We start from the raw sequence: 19,265 nt of genomic DNA on the forward strand, positions 1-19,265 counted from the left end.
TAAATATTATGCATTTTTGTATTTTCATCATTTTCGTAAAGAATGTATTGATAAATCATAGTTCAATGAAAAGAAAATCTTCATAGCTCGACGATTTTAAGATAATCCGATGTTTTCCGGATACTTCCGAGAGTTTCTGAAAATTTCCGAGTTAATCCTTTAACTTCCGATCTTAAAAATCAGCTGTAATATGAACTTTTGCCATTTTTGTGAACTTTTGACGCAAGCGAGCATGAATATTTTAAAATTTCATCTGGCAACACTGATAAAACCATTGTAAAACTCAGTGACACAGTTTTAGTGAGTCACTTGTGTTAAAGATCTGTGTACTATCCCAGAAACGTTTCCATATACGTACTTGCACCTTATTTGATCAATGATCATCGTTAACGTTGAAGTCTGGCTAAAAAGTGGTATTGGATAGACGCTTGCATGAAAATCGCAATTTGTACTTTATGTATTCAAAATAAACAAAAGAATCCAGTGGGTGGGAGGAGGATGGTCTCCTTGTTCGTGCTGTTCTCCAATACAATAATTTACAAAAGATGTTGTGAAAATTGAACAAAACTTACTTTCTCTTTGAATTTCTCGCTAAAATACATGTCTAATTTTACATACCCCGCTACATTCATGTTCCTAAAAAATGATTTAAGCTAAGAAAACACTCGCAACCGCCGGTGTGTCAACTTTTTGAGCGTCCTGGCTTTCTGAATTAAAAAAACTCTAAAATATAAAATAAATTTTTTTACATATTTTCCCCAGAGCCCTCTATAATTATTATTCTATAGAGGGCTCTGATTTTCCCCAGTAAAAAATTCGCCATATACATATGTTGTGTTATCATGAGGAAGACTGGAAACTAGTCATGAAGGTCATATAAACCAGGAGAAATCAAAAATAGTTTGTATATTTGTATGCAAGATAGGGTTCGTTAGACAGAGGTCAGCTTTATTTTAATATCTACTTCCTTTTGTAGAGGATTTCATAAGGATCTTGCCAACGTTGTGAATCATAGAATAATATCGATGAAAAGACCAGAATTCAACAAATATCATCACCGAATTTGACATAGCAAATGTAACATGGTTGCGACAGGATAAATCGTATTTTCTTGAGAGAAAATTATTTCTGTTGGAAAACCTAGCCACGTCTCCTGCAATGAATAAAGAAGACTGCTGGGTACGGGAATATGACGTTTCCAATCCTCAAAAAACACATGCAGGCTACACAGTTTATCGAATTTCTTCCAAGGTATTGATAAATGAAACATTTTGATTTTATGAAAGCCAGTTAATTAATTGGTTGCTATATTGCATGTTATATATATTATTTTAAAAAAATCAATTTACATTTATAAGTGTGTGAAGTTCAAGGATTATATTTGACTATTGTGAAGTAAATACATTTTTATGGCAGGAATTCCAGGTTTAGACTAATTAAGTAGTAGCCACTGTAATTAAATTCAAAACATCTTTATGAAGTAAATCTTCCCAATCTATGATGACTAACAATTCTATTTTTCCTACAAATACAAAAAAAGGGTTTCCCACAGACTACCGAACCCTTCCCACAGTCATGCCCCTGGATACAATAGCCATTATTGTGTCCAGAAATTTTATTTTTATGTATTGTGCTTTTTCTCAATAAATCTTTAGATATATCCTAAAGGTTGCCCAGATGATGTATCAGAGGTACACAAACCAACAGAGATCTTTCAATTTGAAAGTATTTGTTTTCATTTTTTTCTCATTTTTATTAGGTTATTGTGTTTAAAGCGTTACAGTGAAATTGAACACTATACAAGGAGCTCGAATCATTTACTGAAAAGAGAAATGTGGGTAAAACAAGTTTCCACGGTTTGCAAAAGGGCATTATTTTGGTAAGCTTTTAAAAACTCAGTGATAACTTTAATTGTGTCTTCTACTTTGTTGGATGCTATATACAATATTACATTTTATAATTATACATTGTATCAAATATTTTAAGATCGATTTGATGATGGTGTGATAGAAGAAAGACAGAAGCAGACAATGTCAATGCTTTTATTTGCTGGAAACATGTCATATCTTTACACCAGTGAACCATTCATTAAGTTTTTTGAGGTAAATTCTTTTTTGTTCATCAATACAAAAGACCTTTTAAATAGATTGAATTTAAATCATCCAATCAATTCATTATTTTAACAATGAAAGTTATGTTTACTGTGATTGCACAGTCTTATGAAAATCAAGGAGACCTTTGGTTAGAGGCTTGATAATCCACACAAATGTCTCTGAGGTTTTGCATAAGCCAGTGCAATCACAAAAAATCTTTTATTTCTTTTATAAAATAACAATAATGCAAAACAGACAAATGAAAAACAATTGTTTTAATTTTTCCTCTAACTTGTATTGATGATTGATTTGCAAATTTTCTTTAATTGATTTAATCGATTGAGCTCAGATCGGTTTGCACCTATTAATGCAAACTCAGCTATTAATTAATCAATGCACACGTTTTATTGTTAATATTTTACAACTACTGTCATAATGAACTTTTATTTGGCTGTGTGTAGATTAGCACACTAGTCGAAGTTTTAGCAATGTATAGCTGTTGTTAATAGCTACCCAAGAAAGGAGTTGGTTATGCCACTAATCTAAGCACAAATCTCTGTCCAATTTGACTGTATTTAATTCTCACACTATATTCTAGTGTGAAAAAGATATTTATTTTTAAGAGCAAATTTGAAATTGTTAATGAATATGTGATTTTTCTCCTAGGATGGCGTGGAACATAAACCATCGTTGTCTAGTAAGTCTTGTGATTCTGAACAAACTAACGAGGTCATTGATGCTCAAGAATGGACTCCACAGGTGTACTCAAGTGACAGAGAAGGATCGGACAATGAACAAAGAGAAGATATTTTCCATTTAAATACCAGTTTGTCTGATGATGATAAGAAATGGTTGTCAAATGCGATTTCCTTGTGTAGTGAAGGTGATGATATAGAAACATTAGCATCCCAATCTTCCTGCTCGTTCAAAGATCATGAGGACTGGGAACTTGTTGATGATGATGAAAATTTGGATATATTACCTACGCTGCTAGAAAATGAAAACGACGATGTATTTGTCGAGGTCATTGGCTCGAACAATAATCGTGAGGTTTCGTCTATCACCGTTGATGAAAAACGCTTATCGAATGAATTACCTTCAAATGATTCTGATGATAAGGACAAATCACTTGATTTATCTGTCGATAAAAATGATGACAATCGTCTATCATTACCGGACGATAATGAGTATAACGACACGAACGATCAGGTCCACACTGAAAAGACTGGCACTAATCAGGAGACGATAGACGATATTGAAAAGGACAATTTGAGTGGTCCTATTGACCAACATTTGCAAGATGTTTCTCACACTGCCGCGCGAAAAGTTATTGGTAGAAAACTGTCAAACGTTGCGATGTCCTGGATTGATCCAAAAAAGAAGGATTATCTTTACAATGCTGCTCAAATCATGCAAGAAGCGTTGTACTGCGAGGCAAATGAGATGTACGAAAAGGCTTTTTTGAAGTACAAATTATGTGTTGGTATTTTACTCAAAGGCGTTCAACGTAAGTGATTGAATAGATTCAAATTATGAGATTTACTTAAAGTGTCAGTGAAACGAAAGTTTTGAAATTTAATTAGCTATGCCATTATCAGACTATTAGTTTACAAAGCAAGCTGTAAATAATTAAATAAAAGTTTCACAGCTTGCTTTGTAAACTATTAGTCTGATGATGTCTTTGGAATAGTGGCGAAATATTGCACAATCTGTTGTCTAAACTCTTGTATCATCTTGAATATCAAGAAAACGAGATGTCTGTTTTCGAAATCTGTTTTATTTTGTTTTATTTAAAATTGTCTGATTGTCCTGGTTATTAACTATATTGTTGTCTTATTTTAATGTTATCTTTACTTTCGCTATTCATTATTTTTTTACCATTGTTTCAATAGCACTTTAACTTTTACTATTGACTTTTGCAGTTGATGGTGATGTTAAGCGACGAGAAGCAGTTCGCAGGAAAACGGCTCAATATTTAGTAAAAGCAGAATTTTTATACAATACATATTTGAAACAGGAACACGACCAGGATAATATTGGAGACATGACGCCTTCAATTACGCCTGCATTGTCACTCAATCATGAATTTAATGGTTTTGTTGATGTTAAATATTCAAAGCTTGATTTGTCCCATATTAAAGTAATTGGTGTCATATCAAACGTAAGTTTTAATGGATAAAAACATAAAATAGTGTCGCTGTGTTTTAATCTTTCTGAAAAAGAAACGGTAACTTCTTTTTTTTTGTAGAATATGTTGGCACAATGCGAGGGATTTGAAGAAGTTTATGTCGTTAAGGTGTTTATGAAAGTTGAGAGATTACCTCGGTAAACTAAAAGCTCACTAACACTCACTGAGTGCGGCTTCAAAATCACCTCATAATTATTTGATGACGGCCTTTTCTCTCCACACTGATTACTTGATTACTTAAAGAAATGATTAGAGAGAGCGTAATTTTTATGTCTCACTCAGTTGGTATGAGCGAGCTTTTAGAATACAAGCATAATGTAGAGTTTTATAATACCTAAAAAATGTTGATAATCCTTGGCCTGACGACAATTTCATTAGGTGTAAAATAAAACATAATCTGAAAAAGGACATCTGGTAAACTTAAATTAAAGTTATCAAACAAGACCATTGAAGGTGTGATATTTCGGTTTTAATTCAAAACCAACATCAGAAATATTGCACTTTTAATTTCCTTGTTTGATAGCTAACTTGAGTTTAAGTTTACAAGATGCCCTTTTTTGGATTCTGTTTTATTTTATATCTAAATGTTAATAAGTTTGAAAAGAAAAAAGCTTCTTTCAGAGCGAAAGTTGCGATTGCAAGTATAGTTATTTGATTTGATATGCATGCTGGGAAACTTTCTTTAGGAAAAATATGTTTTTGTAGAAATTCGTTTGCGTTAACTACAATTTTATGGGGTTTTGGTTTTCAGGCGTTACATAAAACAAATGCAATCCACCGCGCTTATAAACAAGACAATCAAGAGAAGATGAATAGAAGTTTTTCAAGGAAATATGTAAGCGCAGCTAATGAACGTAGTTATCGCAGTCATCATAATAAAATTTTGGAAGATTTCACTGTGAGTGTTAAAAGGCAACTCTTTTTTCAGGCAAAATTGAAACGGATGGTGCATTTACATTGTCATTTTGAGACGAGTGATAAAATTTTCCTCCTTCTTGAGTACGCCAGTGGAGGCAATCTTTGGTCTCATGTGACGTGTCTTGAAAATTCACAAGAAAATGTCTACTCTCTCGGGACTTCAGACTTGCATCACGTGACATCCAATAGTTCCCAGGACGACGTGGCTCGTTTTATAGATCAATGTCACATAAATATTATTGGAAATAGACATGTACGACTGTGGATTGCGGAGTTAATTCTTGCCATAGATAGCTTACACTCGCTTGGAATAATCCTGAAGTAACTAAGAATGAACAATGTTGTATTTTTTGTTTGTTTCCTTGTCACGATTCTTTCCTTCTTCTTTGTAACCTTAAAGGGATTTAAAGCCATGTAATGTGTTACTGGATGAAAGTGGACATGTTAAGTTATCGTATTTTGGGGTCTGGGAAGAGGTCGATAATTCGGTCGATCCTGAAGCAGTAGCTCGTCTTTACTGTGCCCCTGGTAAGTCTTGATACCAGAGGATGTATTGGGAGTTTAATGGATATGTTTAGCTTTAGTGTGTCACTTGTCCTCATATTGCAGAGGTTTGTGTTGGTGAGAAAATTACTACGGCGGCAGACTGGTGGAGTCTTGGTGTACTTAGTTATGAGCTCATCACTGGGCAGGTACTTCATGTGATATTGATTATTTTTATCGTATTTTTTATGCATTGAACGAATATTTGTGTACCAAGGTGCTGTCATCAACTCAACCTTGGGGTGTATATCCACATTCACCTCTCGCATTTCCTGCTTCTCAAGATATATCGCCTGAAGCCAGATCATTTCTATCTGGGGTATGTTATCATAGATTGAGTAATGATTGATTGCAAGAATCCCGGATGACGTTACTGGATGGCCACTTTTTCGAACGTATTACAATGTTATGTTAACTTTGTTATCTTTTTATTAACGTTACATTCTATTGATTGCCCAATTTGAATAGTAGCTTTTTACATTCTATAAGATATTACCAGGTTTTTGTGCAACCTGCAGGTGATTGTACCAAAGTGTAGCAAGACTTGTGTAGATGCTTGAAACTAAGCCCAAGGCTTATCAATCTTTCTCTCTTCCAGCTAATATGTCATAATCCACGCGAGAGATTAGGTGAGACTGTATAGTTTTCATTTGTTAGTTTTGCTCACATCATTATCCATAATTTATAATAATGGTTGACCTTTCTGTTTGTTTTTCACAGGAAGCTCATTGGATGGTGTGCAAGCAGTCAAATCTCACGCGTACTTACGCGATATAGACTGGATGCAATTAGAAAAGTACGAATGATTCTGTGGTATTTATTTGACATTTAGCCGTAAAACGTCACCATTGAAGTGAATTTATAACTAAACGCTTACTTTACCGTAAAAATATTTTTGTAGAAGCCAAACATAAACTCTAGACACGCGTGTTCAACATGAATTTTGTTTTAGTTGCACGTCGAAAGATTGGGACTAGTTGAATTTCTGGCTTCAAATTTTGGCGGAAGTAGCATTCCAGTTATATTCAATTCAATGGTTTCCACTCAGTTTTCAGAAAGACGGGAACATTATTAAAATGATCTTAATTCTTCAAGATCATGTAAGTCTGTAAGACTGGAAAGATGACGGAGTTCATTTATGGTTTGAAAGTTTTATGTTTTATTTTATTTCATATCTTTCCAACGAAGAATGACAATGTGTGTTTTTATTCATTGTCATATAAGTGACTGTCTGATAAGATATAACATTGATTCCCAATGGATTAAGCAAGAGAAAGAGATCTCGATTGAAACGCAATATTTGTCAAACATTACTATGTAGTTTTCTTAAAATACTGCTGAATAGACAAGAAGAATGATGATAGAACAAAACTGATTAATGGACAAGACTATAAAAATGAACTAGACTGATGAATGGACAAGAATAAGACAGATGACTGGACAAGAATAAGACTGATGAATGGACAAGAATAAGACTGTTGATTGGCCAAGAATAAGACTGATAATGGACAAGAATAAGACTGATGAATGAACAAGAATAAGAGTGTTGATTGGACAAGAATAAGACTGATGATTGGACCAGAATAAGACTGATGACTGGACAAGAATAAGACTGATGAATGGACAAGAATAAGACTGTTGATTGGACAAGAATAAGACTGATGAATGGACAAGAATAACACTGATGAATGGACAAGAATAAGACTGATGAATGGACAAGAACAAGACTGTTGATTGGACAAGAATAAGACTGTTGATTGGACAAGAAAAAGACGGATGATTGGACAAGAATAAGACTGATGAATAGAAAAGACGATTTGATATTGCAAGAACATACTAGATTAATATTTTTGTCTACCTCGTCTCGTCAGGGATCTCAACCAATTGATAATTGGTTTGAAGATTCCTTGAAAGATATGAAATTTGTCAATTTCAAAGTCACTTAAACGAATGTTCAGTGATGGCAATCGTGTTGGTGTAAACGTTACGGAAAGTGGTAAAGATCCTCTGATCTCGGAAAAAGATAAATGATCTTATTTGTACATAGCTTTGGCTTTGAAAAGATTCTAGCAGCCATTCCTGTCGTGATCCATCTCTCGCTAAACCATTTTCTACAAGAACTTAAAAGTATCAACTGATGTTTTTTATACTTTTACAGTAAAACAAAATAAAACAGATTCCGAATATAGACATCTTGTTTTCTTGATATTCAAGATGATTTAGACAACAGATTGTGTGAATACTTTTACAGTGATTTGTGGATATCGTTCGGAAAAAAAACATTTGTTCGTGTCTGTTAAAAGTAGTCGTGTGTTTTTCTGGAAATTGCCATTACTGCTGCGACTTTAGTCATAAATTATCTTATCCTACGTGGAAAAAGTTCATTTCGATCAACTTAGCTCGTTTCGTTTGTTAACTTGCAAGTGTCTTTGTGCATTAGCTACATCGCATCAATTATCATTCTTTTTTGCTTATAAATTATTTACTTAATTAAGCAAATCTTCATTAGCTTGATTAGATCATCTAATTAGAAAGACGTCATTGATCAAAGATGTTTGACTGAGATGCGTCGCAAACGGAAACTTACAATCTTGGATTTGGTAAAACTTCTGGTCATAGAATGTTGTTGTTGTGGTTGCCAAAAAAAGAAGAAAAAACCAAAGTCAAGAACCAGAGAAAATGATGATTATTACAACTATTATGGAGGTGAAGGTGACTACTATTATGGTGATTACTATGACGATGAATATTATGGCGAAGCCTATTATGATGAAAATGATTACTACTATTATGATAATGAAGAGGGCGAGCAACCAGACAAGCAAAAACCACCTCCACCATTACCACAAAGAAATGCAAAGAAATAAATTTATATAATACATAAGTCATCAATGTCTCAAAAGCAACATTGATTGAAAGTGAAGAATTACAATCAACCGGGAAAATACTCATACAATTACTATTGAATAAATACAAAATATGAATTTCTTAACTTCATCATTCAAAACTCTCCAAAATCAATGTCATTTAGTTAGGACATCAAGAAGATTTTTTTAGTTTTCCAGTGGCCATTCCATATATGGTACCTAGGGTTATGCCAATACCAATGACAGATAAACCCATAGCAACATTATACACCATCTTATCTCGAGAACCACCTAGTAGATACACAGGCAAAGCACCCCCCTGGAAAGAAAGATGTCAAAGTATCCGTGTACTTTCCCTTATTAAATCGTGATTGTCATTACATTATTTGCTAATTTAATACCTGGAAGAATTTTTGATTCTGTAAAATGTTACTTGCTCGATTGACGATCGAAAAAGTTCCCGTCGAGGCAGAAGAAGCCATGACTGGACGAGGAATGTCTTGTTTAAGTTCCGTTAATGCCTGGTGTGAAGTTAAAAGATAGGAAGATAACTTTATTTTATATTATTTCAAAAATTTCATTGTCCATTCAAGCAGTAAGATCTATCATACCTGCGGCTGATAAGCAGTAAAAGGTTCGTCAACACGTAAGCGACCAGTGAGTGAATTAAGTTTATAAAACATTTATATACCACAGTATATACGCTTAATAAAACTCAATGTTGATATTGTTATAAAATTGCGAAACAATATGGCGATTAGTTACCAGGCTACCTCACAGTGTTTGGACTGGAGAAAATTTTTGTTAACATTGTTCATCTTGAAAGACTATTGTCTATATTGTACTTTCATTGAAATAATTTTACACAAGAAGCGTGCGCAATTTCAAAAAAATTAATCTTTATATTAAAACAGATATTTGATAAACTGGCAAAAAAAATAATGAACTTGTTGCCTGCTGCTGCTTGCAACAATCACATGGTAGGATTTTCTTTTTTTCATCAATCCTCCCCCCTGCCGAGTACGAAGTCACTTTCGAAGTGTGAATAGAGGAGAGAGTGACGAAATTGCTTTTTTTTAATTATTGTGTCTGAGAAGGCAATCAACGCTGCTTCAAAATGGAACAAACAATACAGCATGAACGTATGAAGATGGGATGAACACTTTTCATGGATATAAACGAGGAAAATTGTTCGGGAAGCAGGGAAGAGAACGAAGATGCATTCAGTACGGACAGTACCCTGTCTACAACTAAGCAGGCCAATATAAAGACGAAAAAGCGAAAGGTTTCATTTCCTGACGATGCTCATATTGTATCGAAGTCAGTGGAACCAGAAAATCCATGGAAAAATGGTAAAAAATGCACAAAGGAAAACATGTAATTGGCATGCCCTTGAATGTGAATATTTTATAGTAGATTTTTTTATTAAACTGACCGTCAACAGCGCAACATTTACTGTTAAAAATTAATTAAAATTTGTTTCCATATCTATAAACATTACAATCAGTATAAAATATTGCCAGTCATTCAAAAGTAATTGTTTAATCCTAGTCCAGTTTGTAAAAATTGTAACCTCAGTGGCAGGTATTGACCAGTTGTTATCAGTTAACGTATTTGTGCTATCTTTGTGTATAATTTAGTTGGCAATACAACATCAAGAGAAGTGATCAAAGCTTACATGAATATATGTGCTCATCTGAAAGTAAAACCCATTGATAGGATCTTGAAACAATTGAAGGTCAATTTAAATATTACAATGATACTTTGATTTTTCTCAAAGAAAACATAAGATTTTTCTCAAAAAATTCATAAAATAGTCAAAAATAACTAATTTCTATTAAAACTTGTTTTGGTGAAAATGTTTTTTGATTGTATTGTTAGGAACATGATGTGTTTGAGGAAAGAATCGACATGTTAGATTTAAAAGGTAATGCATGTTTTTATCACTGCAACAAGGTTTAATGCTGCAATGAGTTTGTCTTCTATTGAAACAGGCATCAAATTAGATTTGAAAAGCTGTGAATCTTTGGAGGAAATTTTCAGGAGGGTTCGAGTACACACATTGATTATTGAAAATACAAGCCTAGAAGATGAGGTCAGTTGTTTACAGTGTTTAAACTGTGTAAAATTATTTGATAGCAATCATCTCTTGGTTACTGCTATTTTATAAGTTATTTGCAAGCCAATGTTATTTCTGCAATTTGGTTGGCTAATGAGGCCATATGAGCAATTATGTCATACCTCCCATTAGAGAAGCAGAAAGAACTAGAATATAAAAAAAAACAAGTTATTTATTGATTTGATCAGTTCGTATTTCACTATCTCTCTCTGAGCAATATTCCTTGGCCTCTAGCTTCTGGGTCATTTTGGCAACCATGTGAAAATATATTCCCATAAAAACCACCAAGTCAATAAATTCATAGAAAATTCTTGTTTTGTGACTGTTTTAATCTATTTTGACTAGAAGTGGGATAAACATGGCATTTGTGATATGTCACATTGAAAGATAAAGTAATGAACATAGTTTTTAATGATTTTTTGATGAAAGGAATATTGTTTGGCATTTTAGGGTGTCATTGCTATTATTGAGATGATAGAGTTTTATCAATCGGCATTTCATCTGTTTGTTGGACATAATCCTAAAATAAAGACAAGAGGATGGCAAACATTTTGCCAAATGATTCGAAAAGTAAGGAAATAAAACACAGTAGATAAAAAAGTTTTTTCTTATGATAAAACTTTGTTCGGATTGTTTAATTCTGTCACATAATTATGTCAATTCTGTACTGTGATCGGTTAAGGTGAGTGCAGTATTATTTTTTAGAAATTAAAGTTGCAGGTTGCAAACAAAAGTCAATCCACAATTAACTTAGTGATATGTAAAGCAAAAAATACATTGCTAGTTTGCTTAGGACTTGGCAAGAATGAGCCTCCTTTATTAATATAGAAAATTATCATGTTGTAAAAATTTGTGGAAAGTTCTATGATTAATGATTAACATTGCTCATGATTTTTGAAAAATATATTACATTAAAACAGTTTTCAAAAATTACTTGTGATGCTAATCATTACTTACTGTACATTTTTCCAATGTATTATCTATACGTACTTACATACTCCTTTTCCATTGTTCTTGGTATCTCATTGTTTTTTGTTCTTGTTTGGTTTTTCTTTCTATTGCTGTTTTCCCTTTGTTTGATTGTTGTCTTTCCTTTTTTTCTATGGTTTTCCTTTGTTATGTTATTGTTTTGTATTGTTCTCTTATTGGTTTTTATTGTTCTCTTATTGTTTTTTTATTGTTCTCTTATTGTTTTTTATTGTTCTCTTATTGTTTTATTCTCTTATTGGTTTTTATTGTTCTCTTATTGTTTTTTATTGTTCTCTTATTTTTTATTGTTCTCTTATTGTTTTTTATTGTTCTCTTATTGTTTTTTTTTGTTCTCTTATTGTTTTTATTGTTCTCTTATTGTTTTTATTGTTCTCTTATTGTTTTTTTATTGTTCTCTTATTGTTTTTATTGTTCTCTTATTGTTTTTTATTGTTCTCTTATTGTTTTTATTGTTCTCTTATTGTTTTTTTATTGTTCTCTTATTGTTTTTTATTGTTATCTTGTTTTTTTATTGTTCTCTTATTGTTTTTTATTGTTCTCTTATTGTTTTTATTGTTATCTTATTGTTTTTTATTGTTATCTTATTGTTTTTATTGTTCTCTTATTGTTTTTCCTTTGTTCTATCATTGTCTTATTATTCTCTCATTTTATAGTGCAAATTTATTGAATTTGTTGATCTTCGACATTGCTGCTTAAATGATCCTTGCTCAGCATTCATGGCTCGTGCAATCAAACTGAGTGCAACATTAAAAGTACTTCATCTGGAGGGCAACAACCTATCAGGAAAATTATTGCTTATTTTATGTAAGGTTTTATGTTTTCCAAAATTAAACTATACATGTATTTACATGAAGATTTTCCGTGTTAGTGTAACTGTTAGAAGACTGCTCAAAACAGCGCTTACTTGGATGATTAAAATCTTAAAACATTTAACGATACTCCCTGACTAAAACTATTCATTTTAAAATAAAACTGTATTCAAGTATTATGATTATAAATTTGTTAAATGGAAAAAGAGTTGAATACGATTGACCACCATGAAAATTTATGACCTTTTAAAACAACACAATATAATTTATTGTCTTGCAAAAGTTTTGTTTTGAATCCTATTCAAACTATGTTGATGAATTTCTTCAAACATGAACAAGTTTATTTTTATTGTATTTAGGTGCTGGAATCAAGTTGAATGAGTCCATCAGGGAATTATATTTAGGAGATAATTATCTTGTTCCATCCGATGCCAGCACACTCTCATCTATGTTGCAACTGAATATCACCATCCAACTCTTGGACCTTAGAAATAACATAGTACAGGTAAGAAAGAGATAGTTAATGTTTTAGTTTAAAAGTATAAATTTACAGTAAAGAATTATGGTGCTGCAATGATGGATATTGTGTTGATCTAGAGCAATGTTTATAAACGATGTTTGTACACAAATACATTCTTAAGGAATACTGCAATTACTGTAATTTGTGCAAACTAACATCCAATAATGTTCAAAGTTAATTTGAAATCATCTGATAAATAAACCGGGTTTGAAATGGACAAAAGGGTGAAAATCCAAGTTTTAAAGATCTTTGAAATTGTTATACCTTGTGCAACAAACTCCATATTTTGAGTAATTATTTAAAATATTTTTTGCTTGACTAATTTTTGTGTGCATGGCCTGTTTGAAGGACTTTTAACAATTGTTCTCATAGTTGTAAAAAAAACATACATTTTCAAAAAATTTAATGGCCACTCTGCCAGAAACGTTTTTTCTCATTACCAGAGAACCTTATTTTACAGTATACATTTTTATACACCCTGTAGTGTTGTGTTTCTATAGAAGAATGAGATGTTGTATGGGAATATAGTGTTGATATGGAGGATAGAGCTAGGATAAAGGGATATAGTGTTGATATGGAGGATAGAGCTAGGATAAAGGAACATAGTGTTGATATGGAGGATAGAGCTAGGATAAAGGAGTATAGTGTTAATATGGAGGATAGAGCTAGGATAAAGGAATATAGTGTTGATATGGAGGATAGAGCTAGGATAAAGGAATATAGTGTTGATATGGAGGATAGAGCTAGGATAAAGGAATATAGTGTTGATATGGAGGATAGAGCTAGGATAAAGGAATATAGTGTTGATATGGACGATAGAACTAGGATAAAGGAATATAATGTTGATATGGAGGATAGAGCTAGGATAAAGGAATATAGTGTTAATATGGAGGATAGAGCTAGGATAAAGGAATATAGTTTTGATATGGAGGATAGAGCTAGGATAAAGGAATATAATGTTGATATATTGGAATATAATATTAATATAAAGAAATATAGTTTTCATATAAACATAGATGAATGTGTGTTGATGTGGAAAAATAAAGTTTAGCAATAATGGAGTATGGTGCTTTTGTTATTTTTTCATAGGATCAAGGAGTCCAAAATCTTGCTGATGGTTTGAGCAAGCAACAATCCAATGGTTTAAAAACACTTATTCTTTGGAATAATCAGATATCTCGTCTTGGAATGGTACCTTTGGCAAACCTTCTCGTTAGTTAAATTCTTGTCGTTCGTTTCGTAGATTAAATTGATACATTTCTTTTATTTTTGCTTTCTTCTTTCTAGTCATTAAACAGCAGCATCCAAACATTAAATATTGGTCATAACAGATTGGGAAATGATGGCGTTCGTAACTTACAACTTGGTTTGCTCAAAAACAAAACTCTTTTAAGACTTGGACTCTTGAACACAAAGATCACTGCAGAAGGTAGTCGACTCTATTTAATTGTTTGGATATATGGAATATTTCACTTTTTTCACATTGTAATTAACTGTAGCTTAGTAAATTGTTGATAATTATAGAATCATTTACTTAATTTTCACTTTGAAAGTGCAAAAAGATTTGTCCGAATGCACATTTCATGTTAAAATTCAATTTTAAGTTAAAAAACTAAAATATTAAAACATGTTACTGCTATATATTTAACCAATATGCTTAACTGTTTTAATGATTTTTACATACAGGAGCTGTGGCTCTTGCAGAGTATGTGGCTGATACTAAGTCCTTATTAAGATTGGATCTTCGTGAGAACGATCTTTTTGTTGGAGGATTGATGGCTCTTACTTTAGCTGTTAAAATCAACGAAAGCATTGTTAGAATCGATCTCGATAAGGATTTGAAAAAAGAACAGGTCTGTATTGATTGCATTTTCTAAGAATTTACTGCCGTGCTTGTTTTGAACGGTCAATGCTTTATAGGGAATGGAAGAAACGCAGACATCGCTTCTGGTTGATATCTATCAATATCTAGAGAGAAATAAGAAATTAGGAAAACAAAAAGATGGAGTTAGGAGAAACGACACTGTTGAAGATACGTCAAAGATCGTGAGTAGTGACGTTAGTAATCACGTGTCTATTATCGTGAATGATGACGTGTCAAATGACTTGAGTAATGACGTGTCAGATGGCGTAAGCAATGGCGTGTCTATTGTTGTTAGTAATGACGTGTCGAATGACATGAAAAATGACGTGTCAGATATCACGAGTAATGACTTTTTAAATATCGTGAAGAATGACTTGAGCAACATCGTTCGTAATGACTTGTCAAACAATGTTAGTAATCACGCGTCAAATATCGTAAATAATGTGTCAAATGATGTAGAAACGATTGATGGCAATGGCTCACGTTTTGTCGTCAGTCAAGTAAATGATGAATGTTATGATGTTGAAGGGCGAGATTTAATTGCAAGTCAAGCATAATAATTATCTTTCTATAGAAGTAACTTCAAAAGAAATGTATCATCGACATTATATGTATATAGTTAAATTTTGATTGCTTTAATATTACATTATGCATGCATGACAAATCAAGTTTTTTTTTTAATGATAAAAGAGCATTCGTCAATAAACAATTTGTTTGGTGTTCTATTGTACAGTTAGAATTATACAATTTAATATTTGACATTACTGTACGTATGTAATAATTACTGTACGTATGTAATAATTACTGTACGTATGTAATAATTACTGTACGTATGTAATAATTACTGTACGTATGTAATAATTACTGTACGTGTGTAATAATTACTGCACGTATGTAATAATTACTGTACGTGTGTAATAATTACTGTACGTGTGTAATAATTACTGCACGTATGTAATAATTACTGTACGTGTGTAATAATCACTGCACGTGTGTAATAATTACTGTACGTGTGTAATAATTACTGCACGTATGTAATAATTACTGTACGTGTGTAATAATTACTGTACGTATGTAATTATTACTGTACGTGTGTAATAATTACTGTAGGTATGTAATAATTACTGTACGTGTGTAATAATTACTGTACGTATGTAATTATTACTGTACGTATAATATTCATTGATAAAAGGGTTTTACCCGAATTGAAGAATAGTTTGTCTTAACGTCTTTACTCGCTATATTTTACAAAATTAATTCATACTTTCTGACGGAATATTTATGTAATGAGGCTGGAGTGGGGATAGGGTTGTTCTTCCCCATTTAAATTTTTCAATAGGTTCTTTTAGCAAGCATAAATGCAACGCACATTAAATTGCCCAAGTCGTACAACTCTTCCCTGTAAAGCAGAGGAATTGCTCAAATTCTGTGAGAAAAGTTGTGTTAGCTCATACCCACCCCCCTCTAATACCCCATCTCGGTGACGTCATTGCTTCGCTACATGGCTAACGACTTGTAGAATTCAAATCCAACTTATTGACAACTGTTACTCACTTATTGTTGGGAAAGTCTTTTGACTTTTGCTGTTCTGGTAATCCCAGGTAAATCCAGGGTTAATCCAACAAAATTATCATTCTCAGAACGAACACCACCTGACAAAATCCGACATAGCACTTACATTAAGTTTCGAAATTTTCCAAAATGGCGGTGTTTGAATTGTCAACATTTGTGTTTGCCGTTTTGGTCAGTGTTGTTTTCATTTTCTTCGCTGTATGGAACGTAAGTAATAACTGGCTACAAACTATTTCCTTTGATTTCATTTTATAACTGCTGCATTATTTAAGATGTATAGTGTATTATCTGTTGAGTGATTGCCAACTCAAATATGACAATTTGTCATTTATATTCGTTTCTCTTTTATTTCCTCGCTTTCACGTAGATCATAGCCTTTGATGACTTGAAGACAGACTACAAGAATCCTGTTGACCTATGCAATAGCTTGAATCCTGTAAGTATAGGACACTAACTTTTAGTTTTTAATCAAATGTTAATAGTAGTAGATGAATTTCAGTATAGAAGACAGGTTAGATTCAACGTTTTTGTGATAAAACTTTAAATTATCTTATTAGTTAGTGCTCCCTGAGTATGGATTGCATCTCTTTCTTTGTCTGCTTTTTGTAATTGGCCTGTATTGGACAGCAATACTGTGGAATGCACCATTGATAGCTTACCATATTCACAGGTTTGTATATCTAATCAATCATTCTAAAAAATAAAATTTGCTTATTTACTTTAAATATTCGTCCTTCCAAAACTGTATTACAACAAGATTTATTTATATACTGGAAATGTTTCTGTATGTAGCATAGGCATTTTGCATACACCACAAATTTATGGGATTTTACAGTTTATTGACGAGATGGAATTACCCCCTATGAAAGAGAACATTTGTGCAGCATTTTTGCAGAAATAATTTCCTCTTTAACTTAGGTACATTAATCGACCTGTGATGAGCAGACCTGGTCTGTATGATCCTACAGAAGTTATGAATGGCAGTGAAATGTCTAGATGTGTGAAGGAAGGATGGGTGAAACTAGCTTATTATCTTTTTAGTTTCTTTTTTTATTTATACAGGTAATTGTAGTGTGTTTTTCTTATACAATTCTGTCATTCTCTCTGTTAAATACCTGTGGCAAATGACTATTGTAAGTATCTGTTGCAAGTATTCATTGCAAGTGCTGTTGTAGGCATCTGTAGCTAGTGCCTGTTGCAGGCATCTGTAGCTAGTGCCTGTTGCATGCATCTGTCTCTAATGCATGTTGCAGGCATCTGTCTCTAGTGCCTGTTGCAGACACCTGTCACTAGTGTATGTTGCAGGCATCTGTATTTAGTGCCTGTTGCAGGCATCTGTCGCCCAGTCTGGAAAGTTTGTACAGTGCAAACTCAAGATCAAATTTACAAAATCGTTTTTGCTATTTTTTGTGCACCCGAGATCTCTGGTGCACGATGCAAACTTTCCAGTCAGGCCTGTTGCCAATACATATTGCAGGTATCTGTCGCTAGTGCCTGTTGCAGGCATCTGTTGCAAGTGCTGACTCTGCTGTTGCAGGTGTCTTGCAAGTACCTGTTGCAAATACCTAATAACTTGTAGGAATTACTTGCAAACCTTGTCTTCAAACATTGCCATCCTACTGGGAAAACTTTTGTACAATATTCATTTAGTCATTTAGTCTATTTTTTGATTTATCATTCTGACATTTCTTATCATCAACTATAGCATATACTATTACTCAAAATAAACCTCCTTCTCTTAAGGTTTAGCTGTATTAAGTACTCATGTTTAGTTAAGTAGCTGTAACTAGTATCTTTAGGGAATATGTGTTTGTAACTACCAGAAACTTGTACAAACTGGAATTGCTTGTGAGATATATGAACTACATCACAAATAATCTGTAGAAAGTAGTTGTATTAATATCCTTGTGATGGTTCTTTTTTCTATATGTTAGGATGATGAGTGCTATGCTGGCTTGATTCTTTTGTTGCAATATGGGAAATTACTATTGCCAATGTCAGAAAGAATGAAGATAGCAAATTGGACTGCTTGTTTTGACGGTAAAATACCTATTAACAATCTTGCCTGAAATTTTATTATTTTGCTGAACAGTTTCTGTGTATGTACCATCATCTTTTTTGACAATATTATATGTTGTGGCATTTTCATGATTCACTATGGTTACCATGACGTCATCAATCACCAATGTTGTAAACATTTATTAGAACAGGGTAAAATCACCAAACAGAAAAGTTTTTAATCTGTTAAATAATAATACCAATGGTTGTTATCAATGGTCATAAATGTGAAAATTTAACGTTTGCATATTTCACTTCGTCAACAAGCAATACGAAGTCATCAGTATATCCTAAGTTTATGTTTTAAGATTTATAGATGTATGTATTACATTTTGAAAAAGTACCAAGTTTTCACAGTTGACAACAGAAGCTTTCTTTTGAAATTTCGTAAGAAAATGGGAAATTTACGCTACTTGAAAACTGGGAAAGACTGTTACGTCATCAGTATATTGAGTGTACCAATGTCTATTTCTTAGCGTTGACTACACAATAAGATAGTTTATACTTGACCGGAGACGGCTGTGTCCATAGGTTATTGGAATTTCTGTCACCTTAAATTTAAAATAAGAAGCACGAATAGGGAGCTGAGGTAATTTAGTACATTTCGACGTATTGTTGACGTGGCATTTTCTCGTTTATCTTTGATAGTTTAACTTTTTTTCCATTGCAAAAGTTGTGTTTACACCATCGAACACAACGTAGTTTTCCCGTGTGATCATCGCAA

The 19,265-nt window shown here is 32.7% G+C and overlaps 4 protein-coding genes across 4 annotated transcripts; 3 read left to right on the forward strand and 1 right to left on the reverse strand.

Annotated features, from left to right (window-relative positions):
* Positions 1-376: 376 nt before the first annotated feature.
* LOC124441750 (ribosomal protein S6 kinase delta-1-like) lies at positions 377-8,044 on the forward strand. Its single transcript, XM_046992216.1, has 14 exons — positions 377-413; positions 1,868-1,879; positions 1,987-2,102; positions 2,760-3,600; positions 4,016-4,254; positions 4,342-4,389; positions 5,033-5,116; positions 5,210-5,520; positions 5,600-5,727; positions 5,809-5,891; positions 5,960-6,061; positions 6,341-6,371; positions 6,463-6,538; positions 6,695-8,044. Exons 1-14 carry the CDS (start codon positions 377-379, stop codon positions 6,717-6,719), a joined length of 2,133 nt encoding a protein of 710 aa, XP_046848172.1. The 3' UTR covers positions 6,720-8,044.
* A 552-nt stretch (positions 8,045-8,596) lies between these two features.
* Positions 8,597-9,486, reverse strand: LOC124441287. The gene is made up of 3 exons (XM_046991736.1): positions 9,221-9,486; positions 9,011-9,130; positions 8,597-8,928 (listed from the first exon to the last, which is right to left on the reverse strand). Exons 1-3 carry the CDS (start codon positions 9,290-9,292, stop codon positions 8,782-8,784), a joined length of 339 nt encoding a protein of 112 aa, XP_046847692.1. The 5' UTR covers positions 9,293-9,486; the 3' UTR covers positions 8,597-8,781.
* A 120-nt stretch (positions 9,487-9,606) lies between these two features.
* On the forward strand, positions 9,607-15,617 carry LOC124441285 (protein phosphatase 1 regulatory subunit 37-like). Its single transcript, XM_046991734.1, has 11 exons — positions 9,607-9,961; positions 10,250-10,347; positions 10,491-10,536; positions 10,604-10,704; positions 11,179-11,298; positions 12,372-12,522; positions 12,887-13,032; positions 14,137-14,259; positions 14,335-14,476; positions 14,734-14,900; positions 14,968-15,617. Exons 1-11 carry the CDS (start codon positions 9,778-9,780, stop codon positions 15,466-15,468), a joined length of 1,779 nt encoding a protein of 592 aa, XP_046847690.1. The 5' UTR covers positions 9,607-9,777; the 3' UTR covers positions 15,469-15,617.
* Positions 15,618-16,390: 773 nt separating this feature from the next.
* Positions 16,391-18,775, forward strand: LOC124441286 (protein cornichon homolog 1-like). The gene is made up of 5 exons (XM_046991735.1): positions 16,391-16,690; positions 16,851-16,919; positions 17,041-17,153; positions 17,402-17,545; positions 18,418-18,775. Exons 1-5 carry the CDS (start codon positions 16,613-16,615, stop codon positions 18,440-18,442), a joined length of 429 nt encoding a protein of 142 aa, XP_046847691.1. The 5' UTR covers positions 16,391-16,612; the 3' UTR covers positions 18,443-18,775.
* The last annotated feature ends 490 nt before the right edge of the window (positions 18,776-19,265 follow it).

This window comes from Xenia sp. Carnegie-2017, unplaced genomic scaffold, assembly GCF_021976095.1.
Source record: "Xenia sp. Carnegie-2017 unplaced genomic scaffold, XeniaSp_v1 HiC_scaffold_20, whole genome shotgun sequence".
Classification (NCBI taxonomy): domain Eukaryota; kingdom Metazoa; phylum Cnidaria; class Anthozoa; order Malacalcyonacea; family Xeniidae; genus Xenia; species Xenia sp. Carnegie-2017.

Coding starts and splice junctions, on each gene's coding strand:
- LOC124441286 (XM_046991735.1), top strand. CDS start 16,613: ATGGCGGTGTTTGAATTGTCAACATTTGTGTTTGCCGTTTTGGTCAGT. Junction 17,154..17,401: donor ATAGCTTACCATATTCACAG/GTTTGTATATCT, acceptor TCTTTAACTTAG/GTACATTAATCGACCTGTGA. Junction 17,546..18,417: donor TTCTTTTTTTATTTATACAG/GTAATTGTAGTG, acceptor TCTATATGTTAG/GATGATGAGTGCTATGCTGG.
- LOC124441750 (XM_046992216.1), top strand. CDS start 377: ATGATCATCGTTAACGTTGAAGTCTGGCTAAAAAGTG. Junction 5,117..5,209: donor GAAGTTTTTCAAGGAAATAT/GTAAGCGCAGCT, acceptor CTCTTTTTTCAG/GCAAAATTGAAACGGATGGT. Junction 5,728..5,808: donor TCGTCTTTACTGTGCCCCTG/GTAAGTCTTGAT, acceptor CTCATATTGCAG/AGGTTTGTGTTGGTGAGAAA.
- LOC124441285 (XM_046991734.1), top strand. CDS start 9,778: ATGGATATAAACGAGGAAAATTGTTCGGGAAGCAGGGAAGAGAACGAA. Junction 10,348..10,490: donor GGATCTTGAAACAATTGAAG/GTCAATTTAAAT, acceptor TTGTATTGTTAG/GAACATGATGTGTTTGAGGA. Junction 13,033..14,136: donor TTAGAAATAACATAGTACAG/GTAAGAAAGAGA, acceptor ATTTTTTCATAG/GATCAAGGAGTCCAAAATCT.
- LOC124441287 (XM_046991736.1), bottom strand. CDS start 9,292: ATGTTTTATAAACTTAATTCACTCACTGGTCGCTTACGTGTTGACGAA. Junction 9,131..9,220: donor TTACTGCTTATCAGCCGCAG/GTATGATAGATC, acceptor ACTTCACACCAG/GCATTAACGGAACTTAAACA. Junction 8,929..9,010: donor AGAATCAAAAATTCTTCCAG/GTATTAAATTAG, acceptor CTTTCTTTCCAG/GGGGGTGCTTTGCCTGTGTA.